The sequence below is a fragment of the Anticarsia gemmatalis genome, chromosome 12, assembly GCF_050436995.1.
Source record: "Anticarsia gemmatalis isolate Benzon Research Colony breed Stoneville strain chromosome 12, ilAntGemm2 primary, whole genome shotgun sequence".
Taxonomy (NCBI): domain Eukaryota; kingdom Metazoa; phylum Arthropoda; class Insecta; order Lepidoptera; family Erebidae; genus Anticarsia; species Anticarsia gemmatalis.
This window is the reverse complement of record NC_134756.1, coordinates 2877004-2901818: the sequence shown is the minus strand read 5'-3', so window position 1 is coordinate 2901818 and position 24815 is coordinate 2877004. Positions and strand designations below refer to the sequence as shown.

General features: G+C 33.1%; 1 protein-coding gene across 1 annotated transcript; it reads right to left on the bottom strand.

Annotated features, from left to right (window-relative positions):
* Positions 1-8211: 8211 nt before the first annotated feature.
* On the bottom strand, positions 8212-23140 carry AANATL7 (Arylalkylamine N-acetyltransferase-like 7). The gene is given in 5 exon segments (XM_076120778.1): positions 8212-10151; positions 10532-10648; positions 10989-11141; positions 11575-11772; positions 23111-23140. Coding segments are annotated over 4 exon segments (645 nt in total). The 5' UTR covers positions 23111-23140; the 3' UTR covers positions 8212-9974.
* Between the last annotated feature and the right edge of the window lie 1675 nt (positions 23141-24815).

Here is a 24815-nt window from a genome sequence, read left to right as displayed (position 1 = left end):
ACGTATAGAATAAAACACTCCTACATACAAAATGGGATCTCGGTTAATCTTATCATCTTTTGTTTTGTGCTAAACGCGGAATGCGCTTAGATAATTCCATATGTTTTGTCTCAAAGATTATTCGGATTAACGTATTATGGTTACTAGTCTACGCTCGCAGTTTTGCTTGCTTGAAACTTTGTACAAAATTTAAGTTTTTTAGATAAACTGCGATGACGATGTTTAAAAATCCATGGTGCAGTATTGGAAGTGAAAGGGACATTATTCCTATATTTTTATCATAAAGTGAAAAAATGGTTTCAATTGACATAATTATATTAAATCAATGCCATAGGCTACAAATCACCTGGCTTCGAACCCTGATCAGTATCTTACTTTAGTTTTAATTAAAGTTATTTTTTCAACAATTTCTCAGTCTCATTTACAATGAAGTTATTACACGAACGTAATCAACTAAACAGTATGAAGACACAGAATAATTAAACCAATTTTGTGTAAATAATAGGTTGTTTTATATTGCCGTGTGACTGAAATATAAACGGCTATTATTTTTAATTAGTTAGTTATGGCAAATTGTATCTGTTGCCTGTCATTTTAGTAACTTTTACCTGACGTTGATTTGGAAAATGCCGTAACAAGGGGTAAAAGAAAATATGCGACTCAGTTGGTTCTCTAGGTTGCTAAATAATGCATTTTATCTTATGATTAAACGATTTACTTATTACAAGTTAATTTAGTGATGTAATTGTAACATTTTATAACATAACGAGACATAATTATGTTTTCTATATGCACTTTATTAAAATATCACACAATTTGGGTGCGTGTGTTGTGCGTATGTAGTTAAATAGAAGTACAAAGAAGTTTATTATTTAGATAAAGCGCTTAATCTATTTATTCTATTGACTATTTTTGGAGATTTTACACTCTTAAGGTCGAAATCAACCTTCGAAACACTCGAAAGTACTCACATATTTTTCTTTTCTAGTTATTAGGTATGTTCAGAACAATTCTCTATACAGTCACGTCACAGAAATATTTCATACATTTACCGGCGAGGCCACATTGGGCCATGTAAAATATAATTCTTTTGGAAGTGAATAATAAAGAAATTGCTAGTTAATTATATTTGAAAGCCTGCCTATGTTTCCTAGGGCTAGTCAAGGTCATGTGAGCTACTTTATTTTGCCGCATACGGAAATCGAATGTGTCACTTGCAAATATAAATTATGTACTTAGATAACCTATTGTGTTAGCTGACCTTTAGGTGGAATGAGATGGGAGAATGTTCTAGACTAGTTCATTTTGTTGAGTAAAATTATAGTTTGTGATAAATTGGTTCTTTGGTCTCTGCCTACCCCAGTAGGAAAAAGGCGTGATTGTATATGTGTGTATGATTTTGTGTGAGATTAAAATATTTCATACTGTGACTTTGTTGTTGTGCTACTTGACCATCGAAAGATATAAAAGCACTACTTTTAATTATAGTAATCATTTTTATCAGTTATTTAGAATAATATTTACCCGTATAATCTCCAATTGTACTTTTAACTTTCATTTGCCTCTTAGATGAGGATAAATATAACTAATTTAGTAAATCTGTAAACTTTTAATAGAAAAATCTGTCAAAAACTGACTTTTGTAAACTTTGCAATGATAATATAATTGATTCGTTAAAAATTTGGTATGACAATTCTAAAACTAATTGAAGTGGTTACAGTGGTAATAAACAATCAATTAAATTACCGATGATATGAGCACTTGAATAATCTTAGTTTGAAATTGTAAACCTACTTAAAATATATAAAAACCCCTTTATAAAAAAGTACAACGTATTAAAATCATTGATAAACGTAATAATCACTTAAAATAAAAATAATTTAATTAGTCCCCCTGAGACCCTTGTCCAGCAGTGTGACAATAATGAGTAATTTTTTTAAACAATTACTTAAAACCAGTTAACATCTTTTAACGGCCATAAGTAACAAAAAGCTGCACTATCAAACGCACCAATACCGCTATAAAATCAAGAACCCCATAAAAATTCTAGGACAACTATTTTTAAACTAGATGGAAAATGGAAATCGATTTAAAAGTTCCGCACTAACCACTCGATACAAATAGCCATTAACGTTCATTAAGAATATGAAAGAAGAAATTAATTCAAAGTAAAATTTACCTTATCATATAGGAAAGTTTCCTTGGATCGTAACTCGTAAAAAGTTTGTTGTAGGGAGAGCGCGTGCGTCCCCGTCGAGAGCCGGCATGGTACTGGCGGGTTCAGGGAAACCCCTGCCTTATATAGTGTGCGAGTGGGTGAATCACTGGGAAATCGGGAAACGTCTACCATTGATAAATGCCAAGTTTTGGCTCGCTTGTATGTGTGTGTGTCTACGCGTTTTTTCATAGTGACGCTTTTTGATTTGCTGTTGCAATGTAGGGGTTGGATTTGGTGATTATTCGTAACGATATTTTGGGTTGTAATGATTATATACAATACAATATATGAGTCTAATTAACATCGTTAAAAGAACAGTCCTGATTAAGATTTGTGCAATCTTGTGTATGTAATATGTGAAATATTGTCGTAGAGGTCAATCGGTGAAGTAAACAACTGACAATAATTCGAAATCCACGTGCAGAAATATTTTTTGATGTACTTAAGAAAGTTTAGAAACATGCTCTCAAAACGTCATTGTAAAATATAATTTATAAACAAACGATTTAGATCGGCTAACTAGTTTTTCACAATTTTTTATCATAAGAAAATAACCATTCGCTATCAATTAATACAACAACCTACAATTAAGCCTACACATAAAATAGACATCTACGAAAAAAATACGTGTGTCCTTTATCAACCCCATAGATAAATAAAGGACATTTCAAAGTGTCTGCCATCGTCCTCGCTAATGTCACCCGTTTGACGCGCATCGTAGACCGTGGCGTAGCCGCAGACGCGTAGGCGCGTAGCCTCGTAGCACTCGTAGCTAAGTACATACATTTTCACTTTACGAATTCCAAGAAAGGTTCTGTAGATATTTTTAGGTAATAGTGCTAGAATATAATTCATCTATTGAATTGTTTTAATGGATTGCTCAAGTAGTTTTCTAAGTGTTATTTCGTGAACTTAGACAGTTTTCGAAATTATTTAAAAGTTGTTTTAAACTATTAGCGATAAACAGAAGAAACCCATTAATATTTTAATAGTGTAAAGAAGTGCTCGTGGCAAAATAACAACAGTCGCGTTTAGATCTGTAAGGTGTCTGTAAACCTTACAGATCTAAACTTGGTTAGGCGACCATATTATACATACCGGGTTCCTCCGTGTTTTTGAAGGCACGTAATACTGTGGGTAGAGTAATTAATAAATCCGAAAATCAAAATTACCTTCTTTTTGCTCTTTTTCAAAAAAGGAATGATTTAATGTATGTATGTATAGATAGATACATCCTAATTTTAACAACCTGTCAATGTATTACTTTATGTCAAACTAAGCTAAAAGTCACTTTAGCATATTTCGAATATACGTAGTTGAAGCGGTTCTCTATAACGGTACTCTAAGCACATACATGTGATTACGCAAATAAACAAAAATAGTTTATAATAAAACACATTGTACGTTGCCAATGTTTCATTTGCCCTCAAATATTTAAAGGTACGCCCACACGTGACTATTAACTTGTATCACTTCTCTACGTTTCGAATAACTAGCAAATAGCATAATATTTCACTTTGGTACAGCATTTCTTTTTATGTCAAACTCTGGTATTGATTTATCCTACGTCGTGAATTTTACTCAATCAAATCAACTTTACGATAGACGACTAATTCTTGTGAATTGTGCGGTTAACACAATAAAATTGAATCATCTTCAGGTAATATCGTATGTGAACCCAGTTTATATGACTGTTATTTAAAAAGGTCCAAGGTAAATCAAAGGATATATTATATTTTGAACATTTTTAATTTCGAAAGTTTTTCTAGACCGCAAATTATTGATGACACAACTATGCAAAATTTACTTGTAAAAACGTCCTTCATTAAAACGTCGTAAGTGTTGTAACAAGTGTGACCGATATTGTTACATACGTAGTCACACATTCATATCCATCTTAAAACAAAATGTATCTATTCCATCTATTTCTGTATCTTAATGTAATATTGTCTTCAAATTAGTTCGTGACCGAAATAACAGCCATTGTTTATTGTCAAACACTAACACAAGTTTTAAATTAACTTTATTATGTTTGTAGATAAGTAATACTTATTTTGATACATAAATCATCTTTTGGTAAACAATACGATATGAATGGAAAACTATTTTCGTTTGTTCTATTATCTTCAAGATAATATGTTATAGTACAGTTGAGATTATTATAACTATATAAATAATATACTATTTGGCTATTTACTGATATCTGGTCGATATATTGTGTATTGTATAGGAACGTTGTTCTAGAAAGTTCCCTGTGATTCTAGAATAATGAAACTTTCATGCTTTGTAGATATATTGTAAGAATTTACAATTGTTAATTTACCTTTTTAATTGTAAAATAAAAAATATAATCTCATTATCTACACAACCATCTCTCTTCTTTAACTATAAACTCTCTCTATACAGTCAGTGTTAATAAACAAGTGAGTTCAAGGGATTATTAAAATCTATACTAATATTATAAAGCTGAAGAGTTTGTTTGTTTGAACGCACTAATTTCAGGAACTACTGGTCCCATTCGAAAAATTCTTTCAGCGTTAGATAGTCCATTTATCGAGGAAGGCTATAGGCTATATATCATCACGCTACGACTATTGGGAGCAGAGTAGCAATAAAAAATGTTACAAAAACGGGGAAAATTTTGACCCATTCTCTCTTATGTGACGCAAGCGAAGTTGCGCGGGTCAGCTAATTACCTATAAAACTGACCACCCAACTAAATAAATAGAAATAAACTATTACCACAATTGTATTAGTTAAAGTTGTGAGCAAAAACAAAGCTTGTAGGTATTTACTAGCCAAAATGCGACATACTAACAGAGAAATCGTACTGCAATTTCTTAACATCGCTAACTAGCTAAATTCAAGAGAAAATAGCTTAAAATATTTAATACATTTTCTACTTCCATTGAATCTCTACAAATGTTCACTTATCATCATTACATTATTCAGGTAGTTATAACTTTGAATTGATAAAGATCAATCCCTTCAAACTTATAGAGCCATAGCAAAAAAATATTTTTTATCAAACAGCATCAAAGTTCTTCGCAACATTATTCCACGTTTTATCCTTAAGAAAACAATCCCCTGGCCCCAAATCTCACAATCAATGTTTGGCAAGACCCCAGCACGGTCGTCGACAGAGCGGCGCCGATGTGTTTTATTTCATTAGACGTCTTCAGTCGCGGCATGTTGACAATATCAATGTAATCATATTGATATCGGTATTATTTTCTGGATGATTAAATAGTCTGAGTGCTGAAGTATTGGGAGTATTTGTCAAGAATAATATGTATATGAAGTGTCTGTGAAAATCTAGATTTTGAGTCTTGTGACGTCATGTTTCCAGTCTATGAGATTTATTGAGAATGCTTTATTACCGACATAATTTTTTAGGGTCCCGTACCCAATAAGTAAAACGGCAACTATAGTACGAAGATTTCGCTCACTGTCTGTCTGTCATCAGGTATTTCATGAACCGTGATAAAACGACGGTTGAAATGTTTACCAAAAATAAGAATAAAATAAATAAGTATTTCAGAGGGCTCCTAAATAACCAATATGATTTTTTTTGCCGTTTTTATAAATACTTTTCAGAATCCTTCGTGCGCGAGTCCACCTCGCACTTGGTCAGTTTTTTATATGGATAGTACAGAGTAAATCACTTATCTTGAGATTTCGAATTTGGCAAATCAGGAAAGGGAGATATTGTTAGTCTTGCAACGCTATTGATATAAGTAGATTTTACACGATATATCGTAGTCTTATTTTACAACTATCGATAAGTTAGATTAGTAAACTAACCCCCGGTTTCTGAGGTACATTTAGCGGCAGTTTATCTATTCAATAGCGTTAAAACTCATACAAATAAAACTTTATTGAATAGATAAACTACCGCTAAATGTAATGAGAAACCGGGGGTAAGTAATGGGAACATAAGCGTACAAGGAAATTGAAAACAAAGTCCAACTTCCTACAATTAGGCCACTACAAATCAGTACATACAGTAGTATATATTTAAAATCAAACCAATCATATATATGACAGGTGGAAAGCTTCTAATGATCATCGATCAGTGGACATTCACACAAGGACGTTCAAGCATCAAACTTATTAGTTCCGGGTAAATACGTACATATATGATGGTAGTTGTATTACTCGACTTCACATGTGTCTGTCTGTCTGTATGACTTAGGTTCACTGCGATAATACTTCAGGAGCTAACATAGTATTATATATTTACCTTTTATTTTTCGGTTAATTTTCAGAAGGATCTAAGCGATCTTACTTTCGAAATTACTTCGAATTAACTAAATCCTATTTTCTTAAAAACTGTGAAAAATATTAGCATAAATGGATTCCGTTATTTTTTTATTAGCGTTCTTCGAATCGTACCCGCAATTTTCGAGGTAAATGTGTTCTAATAAACAATATCTTTGGAATTATAACGTTAGTATAATTTTAATGTAGAGTTGATGGTTTAACTAACGACTTTTGGTGTTTGAAGTTACTTTCATGCTTCTACGTGTGTTTTGTCTTTGTTTTTGATAGATGGTTGTATTTTGGATGATTGTAATTAAAGTTCATTATAATGGTGTTTGTTTCTACTCAGAACCCTATCATTGTTATTATAACCTTAATATATTGAATAACAAAATATTGAGCTGAGAGGTAGAGTTAGACATACTAAATCAAAAGAATGTCTTCAGAATGTAGCATTACATTTTACAATCATATAAACAACCTAATGCAAAACACTGGAACTAGTTTTCATTACTGACACTAGTATTCGTTCCGTGTGAAAAAAATCGTACCTACGAACTTTTCATCCAATGACAATGCCATGTTGACCATCATAACAATCAAATAATATTAAATGGACCTAATAACTGAGGAGATAGCTTGTAAACAAAAGTGAACGTGGGTACCAAGTGCCATCTATCGGCCAACAAATGTAACTACTTAGAAGAGAGTTTTGACATTCGAAGATGGAGTTGCTTCAAACTAAACTGAGAGAGCCTGGTTACCACTTTTTATGCTCTAGAGGTCAAGCCCTAAAGCTATTAGCAACTTTTAAGTATGATGTTGTCTTTAAAATCGTATCGTAGAGAAAGAAATACTTTTTAGCATCCCTTAAAATTCAATGATGTTTTAGAATTCGGCTGTCAGTCTCTAAGTAACTGACAATTGTAATTGGTCATAACAGGTGTCTATTCTCTAGATGGTCAATGTAGTCCTTAACTTCTCACCTGGGGTTAATATTAATATTTCAATAACAGTTTAGAAAGAAGTAGTACTGGTTAGTCTCCTACCGTATATAGATTTCGCTGCGAGATTCAGGAACTACTTGACAGTTCCACGATATGCCGTGAGATGGCGTTGTTCTATATTTTGTAAGCAGTTACTATAAAGTTACAACATCATTTAACAATGTTTGCAGATAATAGGTGTTCCTGTAGTGTTTTGTTTCTTTTACTCGTTTGTAAAAGGAAAGAAAGGAAACATTTTAGTAGTATTCTCACTAAAATAGGTTAATGGTTAATTTATGCATGAGGGGTAACCATAATACTATTATTATAGTCAATTAGCGTTGTACAGAGCCCTTGGCAAGGTACGCCACTGACGGGTGATACAAAATTTTGATTAAGAACATCAGTGACCCGCAAGCTTATGCTGATTGGTGGGCTGTTTGATATAGATATTTACAAACAAAATCACGCCTTCTTCTCATAGTGGTAGGCAGAGACCAGAGAACGCCACTTCGTACGATCCTTACTTACATCCTTCATTTCATTCATATCCATACTATCTAGTCACACAAAACCGCCGGTTACGAGTACCTTGTAAGACATCATCGATGTGTTCACTTATCATGCTAGTCCTCAATCTATCATAAAAAGTACAACTACTTTTGTTTAGAAATACCCAGAAATAGTGGATGCCATGGCTCTTTTGCAAGTTTTTGGAACATGGGGGTTAAAATAAAACACGTATCACTTAACATTACAATATATTCATAATATTGAATACAATTTAAACAGTAGTCTACGGGATCTAACACAGATGCTGGCGACACAAGTATAACATTGTAAGTGATACAATACAATACATTGATACACTACAAGTGTAAAGTTACTACAAAACTGTAAATACAAGAGGTATGTAAATACTGACAGACTTACTCACTAAACGCTGAATTACTTTCACGCTGAAAGCAGACGATCTTTTAATCACTTTTAATAGTTTACTACTGAAAAAAGATATTGTATCATGAGCGTGGTAAATGGGTAAAAAATGTGTCCTCTTCGTGATTCTTTATTTCATCAGAATATGAATCATAATCTAATTCATCAGAATAAACTTTTTTCCTTGACCAGTACTTTGCTGTTATTAACAAAACATGACTATCTCTCTCATATTCCCTTCCCTTAATACAAAATTATTTAAAACAAGACGTAAACCAATATATATATATATAACGAATATGTATAATTTTTGTCGTTTCCACCCGATCTATAAATCAGCTATCTTTTGAAATAAGACTTGAAAATTGAAATACTGCCGAAAAATATGTGTCTAAAAATATCAATGGATAACGAAATTATTCCTTGACTGAAGTCCGACTGATGTCAGCGTAGAAGAAATTCAGGCCTCAAATACACATTTAAATAGTAGTATCTATATTTTTTATTTAACCATAATAAAAATTAATATATTTTCCCAAATAACCAACCATTTTCAGGGGTTAAAAATATAAAAGTGTTTTTATATCAGTAGAAGAATACACATAATAATATATCTTTTCAAATAATATACCCAAACCTCCACTTTAAAAATGAAGATTGCGAGAAAATAGATTATTATTTTTTTTATTGTATATTTTTCTACGTTTTGATTACATTGAAAATACATTTTTAATAATATGTATGTACCAACTAGCTTATTTTACCTTATATTTATTATTGTAACGCTCAAATAAAAAACAGCTTGATATAAGAATATCTACTAAAATTTATAAAATTAGGCAGCTCTACCATTTTCAACAGTATTTAAATATTTAATTATAAAATATATAAATACAAAACCATATTGTCTTTCTGAATACATAGTAAAACATATAATTTGGCCATTTTTGCCAAGACGACTATATACTTTATACAGGTAACAGCTAAAGTCACCTGCGTAAAATCGCGGTTTTCGAAACCGAAATCTATATTTTTTTAATTTAATTTTGAAGCACGTTGATAAAATATAACTCTTTTTTTATTCTCAGGCCTTCGCTAGTAACAATAATATATTCTATAACACTACATAGGTAGTTAAATATTTTTTCTGCTTAAGTTAAGAGCATCTGAAATTTTGCCTACGTATACTTTGATAGTATATTATTAAATCAACAAGTACACCAATAGTTTATTTATTAGCCACTATGAACAACCATATAAAAAATAAAAATCATTGAACTTTTAATTCTGTGCCTTTTTATACGCTTTTAAAATTAAAATATCGCGATCTGGAAAATCGTTTTTTTAGCCATCAATTCTTTTATTACTGCAAGCCCCAAGAGTACTTTTAACCATGTTATTATCGTTTCCCTCGGAGAGAATCAAGCTTATAGAACAAAAGTCATTTTAAACATGTTTGACAAACTAATATACTTGACAACGCATTCGCATTTTTTCAACGAACATTCTCATTCGTAGGCCAAAACTTGGGCAAAATGAAATATGTACTTCAATATTTTGCATGAGACTGATTAAGCATCAAGTCTCTTCAACATAATGACTAGAGCTTCATGAGGTGGTGGGACCTCGAAGACTGGCCTGCCTTCCTCGTCGAGGTAGTTGTCGTATCGCACTGTCTTCACCACCTCCATGCCTAATGAGCTACAGATGCGTTGGGAAAATGCGCCTGTTGCATCCGCTTTGAACATCTGGAAAATATATATAGTTTCGTTTTGACTTTATCTGTGCTAATATTATAAAGAGGAAAGATTTGCACGTTTGTAACAAATTGGCCATAACTGGACCGATTTTAAAAATTCTGTCGATAGTTGTACGCTACACTATTACTGATTAATATAGGATCGCTTCTAAAACTTCAACAATATTTGTCTACCCATGCAAAGCCGGGATAGGCCGTTATTTTTTTATGAAAAGAGAGATCAGATCGTAGAGTCGAAACCAAAGAACAACGGCTCAAATTTACAAATAAAAAGCAACTATTTGTGGATCACACGCAAACATAGTTTTTGTTTAATCAATATTGATGCCCCGATTCAATACAAAATTTGTAAACACTATAAGAACAAACCTTGAACCCGTTCGCCTTTGCCTTCTCCATGCTCATAGCCATTAATCCTTTAGCAAGACCTTTCCCCCTCGCTGCTTCGCTCACCGAAATTATTCGACATTCCATTATTTTATCCACCTGAAACAAAAGCACAGAAATCATGATAACTCTAACTATATGAAGAATAAAAAACCGTTGAGGTATATCGTAAAAGGGATTCAAAACTATAGGCTTGTTATAAAACATCGCTTGACAAAACGTCAAGGCTCTCATTATTACAAGTTTTGTCAGCGTAATATACACAAAAATATGAGAAACGGTTGAAAACCACTATACTTCTTGAAATTGTAATATAATGCCAATAAATTTCCAGAAATTGCCAATAATATTTTAACAAAAGGTTCCTTGCATCAGTAGTTCCAAGTGATACTCTTTGCAGTCATTCTAATTACCTTGAAAAGTTAAACAATGAACGCACCTCGTAACTGTTGAACAGATCCAAATCCTTGCTGGTGTTGTAGAGTATAGAGAATATCTTCTTGTACTTCTCGTCGTAAGCTCTTGTGATGGACTCCAGGGACTTCTCGATGTCGCCGGGTCATAAGATGCCATTCAGTGACACTCCCATTATCTGATGGTAACCAAGTACAAAATAAGATAAGACTTAGTAATAGCTTGAGGGCTGGAACAACTATTGATGACGTCACAGCCAGGTAGGTGTGTCTTCAGAGGCAAGTTGAAAAATGTATTACAATGTATTATATGTAGAGCTTTCAAGGATTCTAAATATTTTCCTTGAATTATCTAAAAAGAATTTACAATACTTGCATTATTTTACTATATCAGTTAGGCAACAGTTAATTATGCGGAAAACGCTTAGGAAATTATTGAAATATACACACGATAGGACTTCGCAACTATCGACAGTTAATTACATAGACTCGGAAGAAGACGAACTTATACTACAAGCGTACACTATACGCTGAATAAACGAAGCATTAAATTATGAACTCTTTACCGACTAAATCGTGAGCAAAAGTAAGCTCTTACAATATAATACTTACTTCCGTCCCCTCAACCGCGGCGATAGAGTACCCATCATATATAGTAGTGGCACACATTTCCTCGAGCGCCTGATGACCTTCGCCCCGTTGGCAAAGGCCTACTGCCTTGTTAAGAGGCTCATCTGCGAAGAAACTGTCGCGCAGGTGCTTGATCACCTCGCCCATCATGTCCGGACTGATGTCTACGTAGCGCACCATCTAGAACAAGAAAATATATTTCGAAATGCAACAAAGATGGGCACCGGTCAGCATTCCGTAGGATTTCCTGCAGAAGGATATTGTTAGAGCAGAGAAAGAAATGCTGATGAAATGACCTAGATACTTTTGATTAATAACTAGTAGTAATGTTTAACTAGTTTGTAGTTTTTGTGAACAGCAAAATAAGCAGCTGCTGTCTCAATTGTGTCAATACCGCCAACTATTCCATCGAACTATTTCGGTACCCATATTCATCATCCAATCTATCCATACGATATGATATGTTCGGCCGACATGACCGTTAAGGTTTGACGACATAATCCAGAACCACATTTGCGATTAACATCCAAGTAAGTAGAGAGTTCTCTTGAAAGATAAACGCAATATCATCTTATGGACCTAAGGATAAATTGCATGCCCTACATTTGGTTTCAAGCATAAAATCATACAAACCGAGGGAAAAAAGAGAGGGTCACATTTACTCTTCAATAATAGTAAGATAAAGAAAGAGAACGAACTCGACCTCGGAACTAACAAACGAACTTCAACAACTCAACAAATAGTATTAGTTGCACTAAATGAACATAAGTAGGTGTACAATAGTTAAACAATGGGCGAGGGAGGGCACGCCTCGTCAAGACGCTCCCGGTCGACGCCGATCGAACCTCCCACTACCCCTCTTGTAATTATTCATTACCTTATGTCTATAGTTTTATGGAATAGCAAGGAACTATTTTCTTGTTATTATTGTTACAGAATGTTGGAATAATTTATCAAATACGGAAATACCGTACAGCGAATTTTCTAATCATGGCCACATAAAGTCCATTTTTTTTTGTGAGTCAATTACAATCGGTTATTTTAGTTTTAAAAATATGGCTTAATGCATTTAACTTTATTATTTAAATTTCACTTTCTATATCATTATTTGGCTTAGTAGCGGTTTCGCCCTAATTTTGCCCGCCCTTATGAATGAACTACTTTCGGTTTTACTTAATATTTAGTTATGAATTCACCCTTTTTTAAATGAAGCTTTTTGAATCAACTTTAGGCATTTCTTTTATTTTCATTTATTTATTTACCCTCCGTTGTTTTCAATTTGTATACATATATTATCTACTTTATAACTTACTAGCTGACCCGCGCAACTTCGCTTGCGTTGCATAAGCGTTAAAAATTTTCCCCGTTTTTGTAACATTTTTCACTGGTACTCTGCTCCTATTGGTAGTAGCGTGATGATATAACCTTTCTCAATAAATGGACTATCTCACACTTAAAGAATTTTTCAAATCGGACCAGTAGTTCCTGAGATTAGCGCGTTCAAACAAACAAACAAACAAACAAACAAACAATCAAACAAACAAACTCTTCAGCTTTATAATAATAGTATAGATTTATAGAAAAAAATATGCTTGCTTAGGCTTCCTTGTTAGTTTAATTCATTACCAAAGTTCTGAACTACTCCGAACTTCTTAAGACGTTTTCCAATTAACCTTTTTATCTCAACAACTGATAAAAAATGAAAACTGTTAAACTGTAGAGTTTCACGATTCTTTACAGTTAAAGCGCTACTTATTTTCGTATAATTTAACTCAACTAAGTACAAAATGGCGGCTGTAGTAGCGGTGTCATTAATTACTAGCATAGCTTACAAGGTACGGTATGTGTCCTGTGATCCTTACATTTAAGGAATCCCTATACGCATTTCTGAGAAATATTTCAGGTACTTCAATTAGGAAAATGAGAATATTTAGGTAAGTATTGTGAGCAGTTTGACTAGGTGTATTTTTGTTTATCAAGACATTATGAAATAACACTACAAGAAAGAGAGAAAGAGAGAGCTCATACTGAAGGATATTTTTCGAAACCGTTTAAAATATGGTTTCAGTTAAGAGACAGTACATTATTCGAGATGGACATAGGTTATAAACTATGCAAAATAAGTATAAATAAACCTAACCGAGGCGAACTTATTTCAAGCCACTCTTCATTAGTATAAACTTAATATAGTCCAACAAGTTAGTAAAGAATCTTTTGTGCAATGTTCGCGGTTGGCAGAGGTATACAAAACTCTGAATATAAAACATTGTTGACCTGTAGGCTTATGCAGCTGCCGGTGGCCTGTTTGATACATTTATACAGGGATACATTTGATTGATATTTCATTGTAGAAGTACACAAAATTTAAAGTTATACTCTAGATAAATTGTGCATGCCAAGGCTCCATAGAAAAGCCATTTAACTCTCTCTACACGCTCTAAATCCCAACTAGTGTGAAGAACAAAGGCCTGCGCTAGACAGTCGTCTATTGACATAAACAAACGCGCTGGGGGCGGCAGACGATTTTGATAATTAATCACTTCACACGGCTCCACGACGCTCCTCTCACAAGGACGACGCACGGATGTAAGAGTGCCTTTGGATAAGGTATATATTAGGTCGAAGAAAATGTCTTTTCGCATTATAGTATGTATGAACTTGTAATAAAATATTTTCTTTACACAAAAAGCTCGATATTTGGGTACCTCGCGAGCTCACTGAAAGAAACCTAATGAACCGTGTACTCATTTGTGATTCTTTAATCCAAAGAGATTTTATTTCAAGTTCATACATGCTACAATGCGAAAAGACTTTTTCCCCGAGCGGACCTAATAAAATACTAGAATGAATTAAATTACATTGTGGATAACAAAGCTTAACTGGGCTATCTCTGTGGATAGCAAAGCTTTAAGTAAACCATTTGTCGAATAGGACTAGCAGGGTACGTTTACGATTATCGCGCTTGAAAAACTCTTTAGCTACAGGTCTTTAAGTCATGCATGTTGGGCTTCTTCTAAAAAATTACAAGATAGACTATGTTACTTGCTCACTATGTTAACCATATGCAGGGCATATACCTTCAAAACATATTAAATGAATCTTCGTTTTTCCAATGTCAGCTCTCCTTTCTCTTTTATACAAGGGTATTTAACAAAGTTTCAGAAGCAATGGAGGCTAAATCAGTTTTTTCACTTTTTGAGTGTCCAACTCATGTTTTACCTCCGTAGTCATCAGTTTAAACGATTTTTATAAGATACAAAGTATTCTATCTATAGCAACGCTATTCTACTCCTAATATCTAACCAAAGACATTTCAAATAAACATCACACTAACCGTTCAAGTGAAATCCATAAAGCAAAAAATAAAACGTCTACATTTTCCCGCATCTCGGATCTTTATTGAATAGGCTTTGTCGTGGCACAGGGGAGGCTGGGGACATTCCTCCCGCGCCGGGCGACAGACGAGCTCCAACAGACCTATATTACTACCATTACACTGACATTTTTGACAAGCTACGAATTGACGCTAGTTTAAAGACTTTTAACGTCTTGGTATTGTTTGAAAAAAGTTTTAAATTGTTATTAAAATGCTCTAATGATAATAATGAAGACTTGGCTTATATTGAATAATTATGATTAAAATAGAATAAAATTAAACCAGATCTAAAACTTATTATCAAATACATAAACAAGAACACGTGTCCGTGTGAAATGCGAACCAAAGACATCTACAAGTAGTTGAGTACAAAAATCTATTCGGCACTATAGACATAACTATCAGTAATTACTAACACACAGAACTTATTAAAAATTAAAAAAGAAGATTATATTACTACTAGTTTATTACAACCACTTTTTCTAAAGCGATGCATGAAACGTGAAAAGTGAAATGAAGCTTACAGAAAGCCCTGAATACGCTATTTCAAATCTATCCTGATAATGGTCTCTAAAGTTAAAAATACAATGAAAGAACCGTAGAAAATACAACGTCAATCATATTCGAGAATTCTACTCCCCAAGACTTAATAAAATGAAAACATTAAAAGCGAAAACTTTAACCTTTCATACTTGTTTCTAAAGAATGGCTGACATCGAGAACTTATTAAGAAAGTATTGATCACTCTTCGTAATCTAGTTGAAAATTAAATTGTACGCCAAAGTCGATAGCATCTCAATATATTTCGTCTACTTTGAAATTTTTGCAGGCAAAATTGTACTTTATTACTTTAGAGATAAAGTCGAACTTAGAGTTGGACGATAATTTACTGACTACGAAGATAGTTCGATGTAGAACTTAAATTAATTATGACAGTCTCTTTCCGAAGTAAAAGAATAGTAGTTAGTCATTTTTACTTTAAGAATAGAAAAGATGAGCTCAAAAACTAGATTTCCGCAAAAGATCTCGTATTTATTCACATTTACTTAGTTTACTGTTACAATAAAGGTTGCACTGACTGTAGTCGTAAAGATACGTCACATGTCGAATTACAAGAAAATATTAAAGGTTCTGTCTCCAAAGATACTTATTTTGGTACGGCAAGCTAAAAGCTTCGTTTAGGTAATAAAATCTGCTATATTTAGCGACGAAGTCTTCGAAGACGCGACAAAGGGAGTATAATTAATTCCAATTTGACTATAAATAGGAACAGTCTAAAACAGGTTGTATTTTTAAACACACAATAAAAGTTCTAACAATGTCTTCCTATTAGACCTAACTGACAACTGATTAGAAATGTAGATTGTTTATAGTCCTTAATGGTCAGCTGTTTGCCCAAATTGTGGACATACCCTACTTGTTCATGACAGGCACATTCTCTTTAGTCTATTTCATCCCACCATGACTAAACCCCGGTTTCTGAATACATTTAATGGTCGTTTATCTATTCAATAACGTTTTTTTATATGTGTTTAAACGCTATTAAATAGATAAACTACCGCTAAATGCACCTCAGAAACCAGGGTGTGACAGTATTTAGACCAGCGAGAGGCTAGCGTATGAGCGACTCGGGATTCAAACTTGAGACCATTTTGCGTCAATTGCATACACAACCAAACCGCCACAGAAACAGTTAAAAAAGTAACCCCACATGTCTAAAACATTGATTTATTAAAGGGATTTATATGTGGTTATAAACGGAAGTGCTACAAGCAGTGATTCTTATCAATATTTATGGTGACTGCGATTGCAGCCCTCATAATATTTACGACCTTCGTATGAGGGATATACTGGCCAAAAATCACGATGATAGGTATGTATGCTTATATGAATGTAATGAAATGACATTTCATTAATTCAAATTTACCTAAGTTATCTGTGGTTTTTAATGGCGGATGATTGTCAGATAATTTTGTGCAATTTATTGATATAAAACTTTTGATCCGTATAGATTCCATTTAAGAAACGATATAATTCAGGAAGTGATATTAATAAACTTTAATTGTCGTTTTATAAGATATATTATTGAGAATTTTCAAAAGTTAGGCGGTTAGGCGATGAAATAATGACTATATGAGCTGCCCTCGGGCAATGATGATTTAAGGAGTTTTGTAAGAAAGGGTTGCGATCTTTATTACTTCTCAACGTTACCGCGGAATAAGAATGTACTGTATTTAGTTGATATAGTGAAAGCTATCTTACACTAGAACAAGGTAATCAAACTATTAGCCATCCGAAATACTGACAATAATACGTTTGTTGAGTTTAATCATCAATAAGTAACTTCTATGTAATCTTTACTAATATTATAAAGCTGAAGAGTTTGTTTGTTTGTTTGATTGTTTGATTGTTTGATTGTTTGATTGTTTGTTTGTTTGATTGTTTGTTTGTTTGTTTGTTTGTTTGAACGCGCTAATCTCAGGAACTACTGATCCGATTTGAAAAATTATTTCAGTGTTAGATAGCCTATTTCTTGAGGAAGGCTATAGGCTATATATCATCACGCTACGACCAACAGGAGCGGAGTAGTAACGAGAAATGTTACAAAACGGGGGAAATTATGACGCATTCTCTCTTCTGTGACGCAAACGAAGTTGCGCGGGTCAGCTAGTCAATTCATAAACATAAGTTTGTGAATGTGCTTGCATACTTATTGATGTAAGCTGTTGAGTACAATTATCTATTTTCAATACGTGTACGTCTTATATGCTTTTGATAATATTTAACTTGATTTTTCTCAACTGTATGTCTGTCATTCCTTGTATACTTATCAACGTTTATATGTCTTATGACTACATAATCTCCTAATATATTATTTCTAATGAATTTCAATTAAAATCTTTAGTGATATGTCTATTTCATATAAACATGACAGAGAAAATTGCGTTATCACGCACCCACAATAATAGCTAATGAACGCTCTGGTTCACTGAAAGCTTCATTAAGTGCGGATTAATGGCAATAAACATACATAATATAATATATGTTACAATACACATAACTACGTACAACACCGATCCCTTCGGCGGGAAATGTCACGTTCGTAATCCGGTTCATCCCGACCCATTTTGTTCAAACATATAATATGACGATATTTAAATTGTGTAAGGAAAAGTGTCACGAAAAACTGATACAAGTACAGACCAACTTGCTTCATATTTTTGTGTGGATTTTTGTCAGTCTACGTTAAACTTAATCAAGCAAGAATAGCTTTGACATGTCTAAAAGTCTGCTAACTTAATTGAAAACTATCCAAACTTACTTACTTAAACAAATTTCTACTTTAAGCGTGCCTTTAGAAGCACGGAAAAGCGTGTTTAGAGTGCCTATAAACAACCGTACATCTATGGATCCGCACTAAAGATAATTCCCTTTTTCGACGTTTTAGTTATAAACTCAATTGTATTACAACGGACCATTTCTAATACCCTCTTGAATGTCTTTTTTACAGAATGAAGATTGAAGATGCTTATTAAAAGTAGAGGTAGCTATTGCTTATTTTTATTTAAAGGCAAGCTATCTATCTAGAGAACATCCGTGTTAAGGTTGAATCTTTTTTTTGCGACGTAATAAAAATAGTTTTAACTGAATTAAAATATCCATCTATGGATAATCAGCGCCGCAAGTATATTACGTTTTTTAGACATAATAAAACTTAATCATACTAATGGTTACATTCATAATCATTTCAGAAATATATGGTTTATGTAATTTATTAGATTGATTCGTAAATAGTTTATCAACAACAAGAAAACTCGTTATATGGAAATTACTGAACATTAATCAAATAACTGTCAGTCACACAGGTAAGTAGGAGATTTTGACGATGAAGAAAACGTACGTATTAATACCAAGAAGTTATTATTATATTAGGTTGGGGAAAAAGTCTTTTCGGATTATAGTATGTATGAACTTGTAATAAAATCTCTTTGGCTTCAAGAATCACAAATGAGTAAACGGTTCATTAGGTTTCTTTCAGTGAGCTCGTGAGGTACCCAAATATCGAGCTTTTTTGTGTAGAGAAAAGACCTTATTACAAATTCATACATACTAGAATGCGAAAAGACTTTTTCCCCGACCTAATATTAATACCACTATCTAAAACGTTCTCAACACAAGTAATCTGTACAGTAAGTTTTGAAAGGACGTTGCAAGCTACACGTAGACTTAGTACGTTGAACAATGAACGTGTGACCTACTTATCCAACGCATCGTATATCCGCTGTAATCAACTTATAGCTTGATATATTGTTGCTATTGTTTATGGGATATATCTATTGGGTAAAAGATCTTTAACTTACTACGTAAATGTGAAACTAAACATTAAATTAATACATTAAATAATAATTTTATATGTACAAACGAAAAAAAAAAATCAAGAAATTAAACATAACTAACATGACTTACTACGTTAATTAATTTGATATAAAATATACGGATGGCGTTAGAATGTACTCCTTTTTAGAAGTCGGTTACTAATTTTGTTAAAATTACTTATTTGATTGTAAGGATGGTACCAAGTGGCGATCTTTGGTCTTTGTCTACCCCCATGGGAAAAGGAAGAAATGTTATGTAAAATTATTTAAAAAATTCAAAGCCAATATGACCATAACTTTTACGCTTTTTTAAGGATATCTCAGAATTACTCAGTTACATCTAGGTCGAATTAAAATGAGACCACATCAGGAGCAACGGCAATTCAATAACAAAAGGATCATCGATATCGTTTCACCCAATAAAAAGTGTGAGGACACAGCAAAATAGAAAAAAATATGAATTAATATACTCCTCTTTTTCAGTCGGGTAAAATAGCGGCTAGAAATAGAATTGCAATTAGTTTCGTGAACTCTACACTTCACTGACTCCAAAATCGAATTTTCATCAGTGTTCGTGACAGCTGGTACCGGCACGACGACAGCAACTTCAACTATACTCACAAAACTAAGGCAATAACACTTCATCAAAGCGAGCTCATAGGCAGTTGTGCTCACCAGTTTGTAAACGACCTGTATGTTAAAGTAAACCTAGGCGCGGATAGTCCAAAGAATGGTAGCCGCTTATTAGTATTTGAGTTAGCGTCTTCTTGCTTCGGAGGGCTCTCAGTGGTCTTTAAACGATCTGTAGGTAAAGCAGCCCTTGGCGCGGATATTCCATAGATAGGTTGCTGCTTAGTGGTATGAACGTCTCTGTGCTTTGGAGGTCACGTTAAAAGTTGGTCCTAATGGTTGTCAACAAAGATAACAATCGTTAAGCTACGAGTATGTCACAGAATTGAATAACCTTGACACGAAGTTGATCAATGCGATAATAAATAACCAAAATCAAAACCTTCAAAATGAAATGTCCTTCTCGATAATGAAGCTCCTTTACATAAAATATCATTTACTTTTATAAGACGTAGACGGATCGAGGGACCGTTGAAAATTCCACAAAGTAATGAAAGAAATAGATGAATTATACAAGAGGTTTATCGTGGCTTACACCGCATCAATTTGCCGTAATGGCCGACCCTTTTTGCAAAGGTGTTTTTTTTTTCTTTCGTCTAATAATGATAATGATTTGTCGATGAGATGTTTTGTATTTAAAAGGCTAGAAAAATGTAATGTAGATAAAATCAAAATCGATATACCCATCATCCTTCAAACTAAATTAATTTTGGTAAATATTTAATTTAAAATCTAATCCTGCAGTCCATTTAACCCAAATCTAAGATGCAAAATTATAATCTAAATTACCGTCACTAAACAGGACCCGAGGACTAACACTAAAAACTCGAATAGGTACCAAAGTTAACTCAATTTCTTCCAAATCCAACCAAAAATAGTATTCAATTTACCAAATTGACTTCACTAAGCTTAGAACACTAAAAATCTACTAGGTCCCAAAATAATTTACTAGACCGTACCTTCGTAAAACCGGATAGTCGTCGATTGATATTCCAAACATCCGTTTTGAGCTCAGTTTTATTACGCCAATATAATATCGTACATTTTTGCGACGTACCAATTTCCCTTCCATTCAGACACCTATCTGATGGAATTAGAATGAACATCGATAGAATATTACGTAACTTAGTTTGTTGAATAGGTATTGTTAATCAAACATCATTCTGCTTCTTACTTTGAGAAAATGTTTGAAAATTCCCCTTTGGCAGCGAGTTTCACCAAAAATTCGTGAAAAAGCGTCCTTTATTGTTAAGTTTGACCATAGTAGTGTACCATTTAAATCTACTTTTAGTAGTAGCCAGATAGAAAATATTAACGCCTAATAACTTAATATTAAGCAAAAAGTAAAATCCCCTTCATACTCTTAACAATGTAAAAAACCTAACAATTGTGACACGTTTTGCGAAGCATTCAGCCGAAAACGGCTTAAAACATTTTTATTTTTAATTTAAAATCCTTTATCATAAAACCTACACTACCTTAATCAATCCTTAGGCATCGAGACAGCAATACACTAAAGAGCTCTAGACATTCGAGTACAAGCTTTTAGCTCACAATAAAACTAAGAATAACACGATTTAATAAAAGCACTACAAGGCTCTTAAAGTCTTATTGATTTACAATAGATGCAACGCCATATTGAAAAGATTTCTCGAGAAAAAGAGAATGGCAAAGGTATTTTATAAACAGCCTCAGTAACGCAGGATATCTTTTCAAAGAAAGAAAGTTTTAACAATCTCTTTGGTTGCTAAACTTTTTTAATTTCTTTCTTTTGTTTTGAGCTGAACGAAGGCGTTCTAATTTTAAAGAGTTATTTTCATGCGCTCTAAAATTAAATTGGACCGTTTTAACAAAATAAGTTTTATTAAAAAATTGTTACCTTTTACGTTTTTTTAATGGGTATCACTTTTAATCTATACTATACTAATATATTACTATACTAATATAATAAAGCTGAAGAGTTTATTTGTTTGTTTGAACGCGCTAATCTCAGGAACTACTGGTTCAATTTGAAAAATTAATTCAGTGTTAGATAGTCCATTTATCGAGGAAAGCTATAGGCTATATATCATCACGCTACGACCAATAGGAGCAGAGTAGCAATGAAAAATGTTACAAAAACGGGGAAAATGTTGACCCATTCTATCTTATGTGACGCAAGCGAAGTTGCGCGGGTCAGCTAGTAAATGATAAAAAAGATAAATTCTTAAATTTTATGCAAGGATAGCACATGTGCTCCACCTAACAGAAGCCTGACTGACAGTGTAATCAGGTGGGCTATAGCCTGATCCAGACCAAGACAATTTTTTTATCGAATTATGGCGTAAATGAACGTTTAATATCAAAAAATATTATCACAATCGTAAATATAGAAGAAAAGTTAATTAAAAAGTCATGCAAGCGCAACAGGCTTGCTTATTAACGAGATGTATAAATATTAAGCAAGTGCAAGATTCGAATATTAATTGTTTTTATATCTTTATCCCAACCATACATCTATATAACAATGCTACCGAAATGTTAAGCTTCTCACAGGTAAGTATAGCCCATTAAATAAATACCATTAAACTTTAATTTACTAACAGAACTAGTGACTTCAATAAAATTAATCGACTGTGAGCATAAAAGTCAATCGACCAAACACTATCTACTAAAGTTGTATGAAAATCATCGAAACCTTTCTAAATTACAACTCTAATACAGAGTAAATTAATCAAAAATTGACACGACCTTTAAACTTCGAAATCAATCACCTTGACCCGAATTCAATCACAAAGCTACCTCGCGAATACGAGATACAAAAGATCAAAGAAACTCAGTCGAAAAACAATTTGTAAAATCAAATAAAACATTAAATGACCTTGACAAGCTAAACCTTTGAACATCAAACACAGTTACATTCATAAAATTCACTCATAAACGAATATTTCCCTCCACAAAATCAATCCGCGAACATTTTACTCCCGATTCGTAACAAAAGTTGTCGTTCACCGTTCATAAAAGCTCTCGTAAACACGGTTGTGTACACAGCCTTCATCTATACGAACTAACATACTTTGAAGAATGAAATTTATATAAAAATATGTATTATATGTTATATTAGTAGTGTAGTAATGAGAATTGTTTGAGAACTCACCGTGTCGTGTGCCGCGTTCCAGGTCCGGCTGCGCACTGATAACGGCCGCCCGCCCGACCTCACAGGCTCGCCCGCCCGCCCTACCAACCTAGCTCGGGAAGAGGGGTTCTGTGACAAAGAAATACTTTATTTCATGGCCACGATTTTATCATATAAAAGATGCTTGATAAACGATTTTAATAATACGAAATACTATACAAAGTTGTGTTACGCTAAATATAGAGTATTGAAACTCAATTTTATATTTAATCTGTGTCAAAAATTTACGTCTATTGTGTGTTAATATAATTATTTTAAAGTACATTAATGTAATTCAGTTAAATAGTTAGCCAGCTTTCAAATAAAGTTTTTACAACCATTTAATCGTTACTTTGGACCATTCTACGCGTTTTAAGCTGTGGTAAAACGTCCTCAATCATGTCTTACCGTGACATATCTCTTGTCACAGACCCCTTGCTAGGAGTTCAGCCCCGGCCGACTGGGTGCATAGATTACTGCGTAGCGCGATTGTGTATTGACAATTGATTTTGGAGTATTAAGGGATATTATTTATTGCTTACGATTCCCCGCTCGCGTTTTAATGCTGTTTGTTGCAAACTTTGTACATGAATAGATGTACCTATCTGCTTATATTTAGTAAAAAATAGGGTTTTTTTATGTAATTTGTAATAGTTATTATTGTCAGCATTCAACCTAAAGTTAATGTGTAATTTTGTTTGCACGGTCATATTTTGAAGTGATAAATGGGTTTATAATTAAATGAATAAGAATATATCCTAATTAATGTATTTGTTAATTATTTATCCTAGAAAGTAAATTATCAGTTATCGCAGCGTTTTTATAATCTATAAGTCTTGCTTCACTTTCCACATTTTCTCATAATGTAAAACCTCGAAAGCCTTCGGATATCCAACGAAAGGATGCGGAGAATAACGAACATAACCCGTAGCGGAATTAAAGGATTTTAAATAAAACCTCCAATGTTTTGAATAAATGTGTATCATTTTCCTGTCATTTGAAGGGTAGAGTTTCGGTAGATTTAACCTTTTACTCGATATCCCAAAGGTATGTTTCCGTCTCATTGGACTAACGAATGTCGGTCCCACGCGGCTTATAGGCGGATATCGGGCACACGTAATCAAAACCCTCTCTTTTTTTTGTCTATTGACAGAACATGATGTAATGATAGCATATATTGTAAGCCGATTTCAAAAAGGTTTGAACATGTTTTAATGATAATAGGAGCTGATATGTTTTTTATTTAGGTAATCCAGCAGTAGAAAAGCATCGATTAAGTTTATCTGACTGCAAATAATTAAAAGAATAGACATTACGTTATGAATAAATTAAGAAACAAAAATTTTAGAGAATTAATAGGCGTTCCTCTATCCACCACCATGCAAAAATGGCGTCATTAATGTATGTAGTAGGTATTAAATTGATAATATGTATGTTTAAAAGTTGTACATACTTTATGCTATAAATGAAATACATAAAAGACTGTATTTAATCAAGTGATCTAACAAGTCTCAAACGATCGACTGACGAGAGAGAATTAATTAAACTTTTCTACTTACCAACGTGGCCACTGACTTGAGAACTTTTACCAACTTTGACACTTTCGCGACTTGGTTTTATAACTTATAATTTTGGTTGGTGTTGAATAAAAAAAAAGTATCCTTCTCATTTTTTTTTTACATCAAGA